General features: G+C 22.2%; 1 protein-coding gene across 4 annotated transcripts in view; it reads right to left on the bottom strand.

Annotated features, from left to right (window-relative positions):
• Positions 1-12,324, bottom strand: part of LOC117177778 (metaxin-1) — a 42,839-nt gene that overhangs the window by 4,879 nt on the left and 25,636 nt on the right. For 3 of the 4 annotated variants that reach the window (XR_004467760.1, XM_033368691.1, XM_033368693.1), the window contains exon 4: positions 9,317-9,703. Coding sequence is in view for 3 of the 4 variants with exons in the window: in XM_033368691.1 (XP_033224582.1) it covers positions 9,317-9,703 (387 nt within the window). In the remaining variant the exon portion in view is untranslated. Of the gene's footprint in view, positions 1-4,198; positions 4,260-9,316; positions 9,704-12,324 lie in introns of all 4 variants that reach the window. The other variant, XM_033368692.1, reaches the window with a different exon arrangement.

Here is a 12,324-nt window from a genome sequence, read left to right on the forward strand (position 1 = left end):
GTGAAATTGTTTAAATCTTTAGGAAATAATTGAAATCTTTGTGAACTTTTTGGAAATCTTGGAATTATTTTTGAAACATTTGTGCAATTATTGCAATCTTTGGGAAATCATTGAAATATTCATAGATCTTTGAAAAATGATTGAACTCTGTGAAATCTTTTAAATCTATCCAAACTTTTTGCGAAAAATTTCAAATATTTTATAAATATTTGATCATATTCTTGAAATGATTGAAATCTTTGAAAAATCATAAAAATCTTTTTGAAATCTTTGTAATCCATCCGAAATATTTACGAAATCTTTAAAATCCTCATATAGTATTAAAAATATTTTTTAAATGTTTGGTACATTTTGTAAATTGTTTAAATCTTTGGGAAACAGTTGAAGTCTTTCTGAAATATTTTTAAACTATATGAATTTTGTGCAAAAAATTTGAAATCTTTGTAAAATCTTTGTAAAATTTTTGTAAAATATTTGATAATATTTATGAAATTGTTTAAATATTATAGAAATAATTGAAATCTTTGTGAACTCTTTGGAAATCTTGGAATTATTTTTGAAATTATTGCAATCTTTGAGAAATCATTGAAATTTTCATAGAATATATATTTTTTTTAATTGTAAATTGTTGAAATCTTTGAGAAATCATTGAACTCTGTGAAATATTTTTAATCTATCAAAAATATTTGCGAAAAGTTTCAAATATTTTATAAATATTTGATCATATTTTTGACATGATTGAAATCTTTGGAAAATCATTGAAATATTTATAAAAGATTCAAAATATTTTTTAAATTGTTAAATTCTTTTGGAAATCATTTTAGTATTTGTAAAATCTTTTTAAAATGTACGAATTTTTTGCGAAAAATTTGAAATCCTTAGAAATTCATTTAAATATTTGTGAAATATAACAAATATTCGATAATATTTGTGAAATTGTTTAAATCTTTTGGAAATAATTGAACTCTTTGAAAATATTAAAAATATTTTTCAAAAATTTGTGAAAATATTGCAATTTTTAGAAAATCATTGAAATCTTCATAGAATATATATTTTTAAATTATAAATTGTTGAAATCTTTGAGAAAACATTGAAGTCTGTGAAATCTTTTAAATATATCCAAACTTTTTGCGAAAAATTTCAAATATTTTATAAATATTTGATCATATTCTTGAAATGATTGAAATCTTTAAAAAATCATTAAAATATTTTAGGAATCTTTTAAATCTATCGGAAATATTGACGAAATCTTAAAAATCCTCATATAGTATTAAACAAATTTTTGAAATGTTTAGTAAATTTTTTAAATTGTTTCAATCTTTGGGAAACAGTTGAAATCTTTCTGAAATATTTTTAAACTATTTTAAATCTTTGCGAAAGATTTGAAATCTTTAGAAAATCATTGAAATCTTTGTAAAATATTTAAAATATTTTTTCGAATATTAGATAATATTAGGGAAATTGTTTAAATCTTTAAAAAATCATTGAAATCTTTGAAAATCTTGAAAATATTTTAGAAACATTCGTGAAATTATTGAAATATTTGTGAAATCATTTATGATTTTGTGAATTTTTTAAATCCATCCGAAATATTCGAAACATCTTTGCGAAATATTTTTTAAATATTTGATATTATTTGTGAAAAGTATTGAAATCTTTGGGAAATCATTGACGTCTTTCAAAACTTCTTTAAATCTATTCAAAATCTTTGCGAAAGCTTTGAAATCTTTGAAAAATCATTGAAAATCTTTGGGAAATATTTGATAATATTTGGGAAATTCTTAAATTCGTCGCGAAATAATTGAAATTTGTGTGCAATCTTTGAAATCTACCGGAAATTTTTATAAAATAATTAAAATCTTTGTGTAATTTTTTTAAATCTTTAGAAAACTGCAAAATATTAGTAATTTTTTAAAAATATTTCGTAATATCTGAAAAATAAACTAAAATATTTTAATTTCAAACCAAACATAAGAAATTGTAACTGGAACAGTTGAATTTTTAACCAAAAGGACGAATTTTTAATCTAGAACGTAAGTTTCCTACCAAAAACACGAATTTTCAACAAAATACATAAATTTTCCACCAAATAGTTGAATTTTCAATTTAAAAAAAAACACTAAAATTTCAACCAAAAATGTAATAGTTAAATTTTCAGTCGGAAAAAATGTTTCCATGTAAAAAAACGCATTTTTAAGAAAATAGCATATTTTTCAACCAAAGGGATGAATCTTTTACTAAAATTATGAATCTGATAGTGAAATATTTGTATTTCATACCAATTAAATTTCTCTCGTAAAGAAAATTTTTCAAGAAAATACATGAATTTTCAACTGAAAAAGGATACATTTTCCACCAAATAGTTGAATTTTCAATGTCAAAAAATTAATGGTTTTACCATTAATTTTCAACCAAGAGGATTAATTTTTTACCCAAAAGCTGAATTTTTAACAAAATAATAAAATTTTTACCCAATGTGATGAAGTTTCAATTAAAATGATGGATTTTTAACAAGAAAAATTCATTTTTAACAAAAGAGTCTAATTTTCAACCAAGAAGTTGATTTTTCAACTAAAAATATGAATTTACAACCTAAAAGATCAATTTACAACAAGATAGATTAATTTTCCACTAAAATCGTGGAGCATTCGGTTAAAAAAAATTTATTTTCTACCAAAAAAATATGAACTTTCAACAAAATAGTTCAATTTTCAACCAAAAAGATGGATTCTCACTCGGTAATATTTGTGAAATTATTAAATTCGTTGCGAAATATTTGCGCAATCTTTGAAATTTATCAAAAATTTTTAGAATTGAAATCTGTCGAATCTTTGAAATCTATCCGAAATCTTCGAGAAATCATTGATGTGTTTGTGAAATCTTTGTAACATTTTTCTGCTATTTTTTTAAATATTTGTTAATGTTTATAAAATGATCGGATTCTTTGTGAAATCTTGGGAAAATAATTAAAGTCTTTGTAAAATATTATAAATCATTGAAATTTTTGTGTTATATTTGTAAAATCTTTCTAAAATCTTTAGAAAATATGCGAATTATTATTATTACAAATATTTTTTAAATATTTGGGAAATAATTGATGTCTTTGAAAAATCTCTTAGATCTATCCGAAATCTTTCCAAAATATTTGAAAATTGAGAAGTCTTTAAAAAATCATTGAATTTTTGGTGAAATCTTTAAAAATCTGCAAAATATTTGGTAACATTTGTAAAACTACTGAACTCCTTGACAATATGAATTTTATACCTGTATTTATTATTATTTATTATTCATTTACTATTATTTATGTACAATTTGTATTTAGTATAATATTATTTAAAAAAAGGCTCCGCCGCTCCTGAGATGAAGTGTATTTTATACACAACAACCCTATTTTTGAGTTTTCACAATGAAAAAGTAAGACTAAACATCCGAAAACGCAAATCCTTTACCCTGGTGATTCACTGATTATTAAGTGGAAAATTAAAATAGTTTATAGAAAATTGGTCAGGTTTTCTTTTGATAATTTTGTAATAATATTTTTAAACTAAGAAAAAGTAGTATAGCCAGAAAATAACTCAAAAACCGGTTCTGTTCCGAGCTAAACGGCAGTAAACCTGCGAATTGTCATTTACCGACAGTCGATAATAGTTAATTTCCTTGCTAAGATACCACCAGTCGATAAGGAAAATTTTTTCTTTGAAAATTCCTATCTTAGCACGGACATAATCCATTACCATCTGTCGGTAAATTACTCGCCTAGGTATACTACTATAAAAGAACGCCAAATATTTCAAGTTAACAAGTAGATTTTATTTTTTGAATATTTTTCTAAACAATAAATGAGCGTTTTAATCTTCTCTTTAAAATAAATAATAAAATCTAATTTTTATAATTAGCACCATTTTTGTGTGGAAAGGTATGTTGGAGTATAAGGCAAACAATGCTTTTTCAAAAGACCATTCATTTTCTTAATAATTATTAAATTTAGTTCTTAATCGCCTTCAGCGTATTTTATTCTTTCTCATTTATTTACAATTAATTGTGCAAAATTATTAATGCTTTTTCAAAATTCGTGTTATATTACAAATAAATATTGCATCTAGAAGGAAAATAAATTAATAATACTAAGAATTATTTTTAAAAGGCAGGGTTAAAGAAAGGAGGATAAAGGATTTGCAAATACGTGATTTATACTCACGTTTCCGTTCTTTTTTAGGGATTCTAAAAATCTTTCTGTGTCTTATTAAATAGATTACCACCTATAAATAAAATGCATCTGAAGTTTATAACGGTTTAAGTAAACGCAATATTTCTATTACATTTTCTAACTACAAATTCTTCTGAAAAATTAGAATTAGATGCGGAAAAAAATATATTTTAAACGCATATTCAAATCTGTTTAATAATTTTATTAAACTGGAATTCAAAAAGTTAATTAATTTGAGTGTTCTTAACTTAATTTCTTTCGGATTAATTATTTCAACACTTCCATAAAAAAATCGCAGTATCAGAAAAGATTATAAGCATTCGCAGGCCTTGGACTCACTAGTAAAAATTCACAGCAGAATTTTTTTAATCCAAGTGAATTGAAAATAACTAAAAAATTTAGAAAAATGCATTAAATTAAGTAAGTTAAAAATGAGTTTAGGAAAAATCAAGGGAATTGAAAAGAATTTAACTCAAGAGAATTCCAAAGATTTAAGGATAAATTAAACAAAAACTAAACAAAAGAAAAATTAATCGAATTAATTCGAATTTAGTAAATTTAGAAGAATTCAAGTGAATTAAAAAAATTGAAGAGGATTCGAATATTTCAAAATGATTTTTAAACATTCAAAATAAATAATTAAATATAATTATATATAATTATCGTATAATCTTTTAGGTCCTACAAAATTGGAATTTTATTGATTCCTATAGAATTCCGAAATTTCTTGAGGATTTTTAAATATCTTCAAAAAGCCTTGAAAATTCTTAAAATACTCTGAAATTATTCAAATAATTTAAAAACTGCTGAAATCCTTGGTCATTTTTTTTAAAGCTTTTGAAAATCCCTTGGAATATTTTTTAAAACCCTAAAATATTTTAAATCCTTCCAAATCTTTCGAAATTTCTTGAAACTTTTTGAAACTCTTAATAATTCCATGCAAATCTTTTGGAATTACTTTAAATTATTAAAATTTATTTTAAATTCTTCAAAATCTTTTGAAGTACCTTAAGATCGTTCAAAGCATTAAAAATTCAAATTCCTTAAATTAAACAAAAAAATATACTAAAATCTTTAAAAATTCTTTAGAATGATTGAAATATATTACAAATGTCTTGAAATTAAAAAATCTATTGATAGGAAAACCGGGAAATGATAGGGAATTTATTTTTTTACCAGGAATTCAACAAATTTGTAGAAAAAAAAATCTGTCCCATTTTTTCTTTCAACCGTTTTTTTAAAAAGATTAGCTAAATTTCTATCATTTTCAATGATGATATCATTCAGTTTATAATGCGTTATTCTACAATCTTTCACTTTAAAAATGTTGCATTTTTTTTAAATTTTTGAGCGTACATTTCAATTAAAAGAATTTTAAAATGCAGTTTTAAAGAGTTGAATAATTAAAAATAAAAGCGTTCGATATGGAAGATTTTGAAAAAAAATTCTTTTTTCAACGGTGAATATAAAATAATTAATGATTTTAAAAATAAAACTGTAATTTTAGGATTAAAAAGTGATTAATAATTGATTTTACAAGACGATTTAAATTTATAAAATATTTTTAATTTTAAAATAACTTCAAAATAATGCAATAATAATTAAAGGCTTTTATTAAATTTAAAATATTGATTAAGTGTACAATGTTCCACTTTTAAACTATTCAATTTAAAATATTTTACTTAGGAAAAATAAGAATTACTTAATATTTAGAAATATCTGACTGTTCATTTCAAATCAGGAATTATAAATTAAAGATTCAAATCTAAAAAAACGTTTTCGAAAGATTCATAGCAAAATTAAAAATGATTTTTTATTTTGTTAAATTAACTTCAAGAGAATATTTAAACAAATTAAAAAAGATTGGCAAAATGGTCAAAAATGAATTTATAAGATTTTAAGTAATTTTTTTTATTTGTCACGATTTAAAAAGTATTGTAAGAAAAGTTCAAAGAATTTAAAAAGACGTTTAGAAGTTCTGAAAAAATTTCAAAAGAATTTAAAATGTGAAAAAATCTAAATAATTTATTCTTAACATTTCGCTATCTGGGACCATTTTAAATGTTTTAGGTTTTGTTTTGAGAGAATAAAACATTTTTTAATTTGAATATTTAAAAATGTATGGAAAAAGAATATGGAAGACTTTGTGATAATTTTTTTAATTTTTGAGGATGCCAAATTTTTTAGATAAATTAAATTTTGCAGGATGTCAAGGGAATGATAAAAAGTTCATGGGAAAATTTTAAATGATTGTTTTGTAATGAATTCCGAAGGAAATTGAAAAAAAGATCACAAAACATTTTTAATTATTTCCTAAAATTTTTTTAAAGTGTCTTAAAAAATCAAGGAACATAGGTCTTTTTAAGCCTTTCAAATTTAAGTAAATTTAAGAGTTGTTCAGAAATTTTGAAACAATTCAAAAATAATTTAAACTTGTAAAAATTTCTTTTTGATCTTTTCAAATGCCCTGAAAAAATTAAAATCTTTTGGAATCTTATGCACATTTCAAAACATTATAAAAGATTTTAAAAATATTCAAAGAAGAATCTGAAAGATTTTGAAGGCAATTTTTCCAATTTTGAAAAGTTTAGAAAAAAAAAGAATTTTCTTAATATTCTGTTGAAAATTTTAAATGATTTTTTATTTTGAAAAATGAACTCAAGAGAAAATTAAAAAAGGGTTCTAAAAATATTAAATGATTTCCAAACATTAAACAAAATAATTTTATATTGAGTAAATTCAAGAAATGTTTAGTAGAATTGAAGAGATTCAAAAAGAATTGTGAAATTTAGAAGATTTTTAAAGATTTCAAAAATAAACTTTATGAGCTTTAAAAGAATTTCGAAAGGTTTATGGAGAATAAATAAATTTTCTTAAAATGCTTTGGAAAATTTATAAGATTGTAAGGTAATTTTTTTATATTTTGAATGATTTTTTTTAAATTTTGAGAAAAATGAGAAACAGTGAAAAATATTTTCAGGAATTTAGGATGTTTTAGATATATAAGAAATATTTAAAAAGTTGGAAAAATTTCCGTTGAAAACGCATCAAATATTTCTTGGTTTCTTCGAAACTTCTTAAAATTTCCTTAATATCTTTTAAAAGGACTAGAATTTTTTCCTGATATTTTGTAAAATCCCACAAAATAATTTAACAATTTCTTTAAAATCTTTTCTGGCACATATGATATCAGGGTGGCGATTCGGCAGACGATATCAAAATCCCGGATTTTCCCGGTCAAATTTTTCAATTTTCCCGGAAAAACTGAAAGTAAAATATTCACATTTTCCGCAAAACGCAAAGTAAATTAATTTTTAAATACAATGATGAATCTTAAACTGGAATAGCTGAATTTTCAACCAAAAAGACGAATTTTGAAACAAAACGATTAATTTTCTACCAAAATTTTTTTTTTAAATTTCGAATTTTAATTAAATTAAATTTTTTTATTTTAATAAGTTTTGAACTAAAAAAAAAAGAAAGAATTTTGAATAGAAAATAAAATAGTTTCATTTTTAATTTACACAAAAATAAATGTTCAACTAAAATGATGAATCTTCAACTGGAATAGTTCAACTTTCAACAAAATTAATTTTTCCTACAAAAAAAATAAATTGTCAACCAACACTAAAATAATTAAGTTTAAAGTTTAAAAAATCAATATTAGCCAAAAAGACGGATTTTTAACTAAAAAAAAAGATCATTTTTCAACCAAAAATTGAATTTTTAGTCAAAAAATGAATGTTCAACCAAAGAGATGAATTTTTAATTAAAATTATGAATCTTCGACTGAAAGAATTATTTTTTAACAAAATAGTTTAAGTTTAAATCAAGCAAATTTTATTTTCAACCTAAAAGATGAATTTTCAACCAAAAAGAAGAATTTTTTAACAATGAGATTAACTTAAAAAAAATTATTTTCTACCAAAAGAAATACAATAATGTTTTAAAAAATAATTAAAAAATCCGTCAAGTTTCAACGAAATAAATGAAATTTCCATTCAAAAATGCAAATTTACATCCAAATTGTTAAATTTTGAACTAGAAAAGGTCAATTTTCCAGCGAAAATAGTTAAATTTTCTACTGAAATTGTTAAATTTTTAGTTAAGAAAACTGATTTTCAACAAAGTAGTTACATTTTCAAAAATAATTATTTATTTTTAAATATTTATTAAAATTATTATTTTCACTCATATGCTCTGCAACAGGAAATAAAGTATAAATCACTTTTCTAAATTGAAAAAAATTACTGAAATAATGAAAACTTGAATTTTGCTACAATCAGAAGTAAATTTCCCATTTTTAAATTCAATTTCCGGCCATTTCTCGGTTTTTTTCCAGTTAATAAAATTCCCGATCAATTCGATTTTTATCACATTTATGATATACTAGAAAATCTTTTTTTAATGATCTCAATAATTTTTTAATAATTGTATTTATATAAATTAAAAAACAAAATGATAATACTTATTTTCTTGTTTCCCATTTTTTTAGTTCAAAAACTTTTAACAAATAAATAGATATTTGAAATTTTTATAATATATTATTATTATTTTGTATTCTTTATGGTATTGAAAAAAAGTTACATAAAAATATTGTTTTTATTAATTTACAGACAATACTTAAACTTAAAAAGCTTTTTTTTTATTTAGAAAACGTCTATTATGTTTTTAAACATAATATAAAAAAATGTCGAAAATAATGTTACGTAATATGTGAAAACTCGCTTAAAATCCCTCGAAATCTTTTAAATTCTCTTAAATCCTTTAGAATTTTTCTTAAATACTCTAAAACTTTCGAAACCAAATTGAAAAATAGCTGCATTAAAAAGAAATTTGCAAAAATTGTAGCATTAGCGTAATTTTTTTCTTAATATATCCTAAAAAAAAATATTTCAAAAAGTGTCAATAGTAGTCTGAGTCCTAGACCTGCATTCTTTCGAAAAAGTCTCTTCTATCCAAACATTTCAAACCTTTTATAATTTTTCCTTTTTGAATGTCTACCTGGCGATAAATAATTTTATTTTCCGAATTAATATTCCTATTATTTCTACAGGATAGAAGAAACGTTTTTTTTCAATATATTTAAAAAAAAGTGGCACAATTTACCTCTAAAATTCCACTGGAAACAGCATAAGTCAACATCGCAAAAGTGGCAAATAATCCAGCTAGAATTTGATTTCTCGTTTTATGGGGAAAATCACTCTCGGAGTCCGTTTTCTTCGGTTCCGCACGTTCTTTGGATTTTTTCTTTTCGAAAGACCTATATTCGTCTTCAAAGTATTTGACGGATATTCTTGCTACAAAATTTTCTAAATTTGTACAGCCTTTCAAGTGGTTTTGCAGGGCAGCATTTGGCAGAGGTATTTTCAAAATAGGCGCTAAATAGGAATAAACTATTGCGTCCAAAGTTGTTGGAAACGAACCAAAAAAGTAATCAGATTCTCCTAGTCTCATTGAGAGCAAATTCAAGCATTTTTGTGCTTCAGAATAAACCTAACAATGAAATAAATTTGTTACTATTACACATTTCACCAAAATTTAATTTCAGATCAATCAATTTATTTATTTTAATTTTAGTTTAATTGATCATTCAATTTTAATTTAATTGAATTTTATGAATTTCAGATATTTAGGTAAGGGGCCGGGCTTAAATTACGTAACAGATTATAGGCCCTCTAATGGACAATATTTCAGATAAAAAAAAAAGATTGTTGAAATTTATTTTAAACGACAAAATTAATTTTCGAACATACAAGATGAATTTTTAACAAAATACTTAAATTTTCAACAGTATAATTAAATTTTCAACCTAAAAAAACAAATTCTCAACAAAAAAGTGTATTAGTTGATATTTCAGCTTAAAAAAATGAAATTTCAATTACAAAAACAATTTTACAGCCAAAAAGACGAATTTTCAAAAAATACCGATTTTGCAGTCATCAATGAAAAAAATATATTATACCTGAGTTGTTGAATTTGCTAGCCAAAATAAGAATTTTTTATACAAAATGGAATTTTTAACCGGAAAATATAAATTTTCAGCGATAAAAAAAATAATTTACATCAAAATAGTTCAATTTTCACCAAAGAGATAAACATATTAAATAAAAAATCGATTTTGTACGCACACAGTTGAATTTTCAATTAAAAAAATCAGTTTTCAACAAAATAGTTAATATTTCAACCAATGAGATGAATTTTATACTAAAAATATGAATCTTCGATACAAAAATTATTTCTTAAGAATATGGTTCAAACGAAATATTTAAATCCTCACGCGAAGAAAATTAATTTTCAACCAAACCGTTGCATTTTCATCCAAGAAAGATTAAATTTCTACTAAAAGAGACAAATTTTTAAATCGAAAAGACAAATTTTCAAAAAATATATTTGAATTTTCATACAAAAAAGATTTTAATTTGACTTTATAAATATTAAAATATGATTTTTTAACAAGAAGTAAATTTCCTACGAAGATACTTGAATTTTCAACCCAAAAAGACGAATTTTCAACAAAACAGTTAATTTTAAACTAAAAAGGATGGCTTTTTAAAAGAATTGTTGAATTTTTAATCAAACAGTTGCATCTTTATATAAGAAAGATGCAGTTTATACTAAAATATAGGAATTTTTGAAATAAAAATACAAATTCTTTGAAAAATAGTTTAATTTTTATCTAGAAACATTTCATTTGACTTTTCAAAACAAAAATGTAATTTTTTTTAACCAAAAGTATGTTTTCTATGATATAGTTAAATTTTTAAATAAAGAATTGAATTTTCAACAAAAAAGGATGACCTTTTAACAAAATTGTTGAATTTTCAACCAAATAGTTGCATTTTATTAAAGAAAGATGAAATTTCGACTAAAACAGATAAATTTTTTAATCAAAAAGACAAATTTTCAACATCAAAAGTTTAATTCTGATCCAAAAAATATTTCAGTTGACTTGTCAAGACTAACATATAAATTTTAAACAATTTTCAAAGAAATAGTTGGATTTTTGCTGAACAGTTGAATTTTCAAAAACAAAGTATAAATTTTCAACAGATTTGTTGAATTTTTAACAAAAGTTTAACTTTTATCTAAAAAATATTTCAGTTTATTTTTCAAAATTAACATATGAATTTTGAAAAATATTTTATGAAACAGTTGAATTTTAACTGAATAGTTGAATTTTCAACCGAAAAAGATGAATTTTTGAAAGAATTGTTGAATTTTTAACCAGACAGTTGCAATTTTATCTAAGAAAGATGCATTTTCTACTAAAATAGAGAAATTTTCGAAACAAAAGTTTTAAAAAATACTTGAATTTTTATCCAGACAATATTTTAGTTGACTTTTCAACACAAAAATGTAATTTTTTCACCAAAAGTATGTTTTCTACGATATAGTTAAATTTTTAAATAAAGAATTTAATTTTCAACAAAAAAGGATGACTTTTTAATAAAATTGTTGAATTTTCAACCAAATAGTTGCATTTTATTCAAGAAAGATGAAATTTCGACTAAAACAGATAAATTTTTATATCAAAAAGGCAAATTTTGAACATCAAAAGTTTAATTTTGATCCAAAAAATATTTCAATTTACTTGTCAACACTAACATATAAATTTAAAACAATTTTCGAAGAAATAGTTGGATTTTTACAGAACAGTTGAATTTTCAACGGAAAAGGATGACTTTTTGAAAGAATTGTTGAATTTTTAACCAAAAATTTGAATTTTCATTTAAGAAAGATGTAGTTTCTACTAAAACAGATGAATTAAAAAAAAACACAAATTAAAAGAAGTTCAATTCGCATCCAAACAGATTTTAATTTGACTTTGCAACATCAAAATGTTAATTTTTAACAAAAAGTATATTTTCCACAAAATAGTAGAATTTTTAACTAAACAGTTGAATTTTCAACGACAAAAGTTACATTTTTATCTAAAAAATATTTCAATTTAATTTTCAAACATTAACATATGACTTTTGAAAAATATTTTATGAAATAGTTGAATTTTAACTGAATAGTTGAATGTTCAACCGAAAAGGATGAGTTTTTGAAAGAATTGTTGAATTGTTAACCAGACAGTTGCATTTTTATCTAAGTAAGATGCATTTTCTACT

This window comes from Belonocnema kinseyi, chromosome 8 (assembly GCF_010883055.1).
Source record: "Belonocnema kinseyi isolate 2016_QV_RU_SX_M_011 chromosome 8, B_treatae_v1, whole genome shotgun sequence".
Taxonomy (NCBI): Eukaryota; Metazoa; Arthropoda; class Insecta; order Hymenoptera; family Cynipidae; genus Belonocnema; species Belonocnema kinseyi.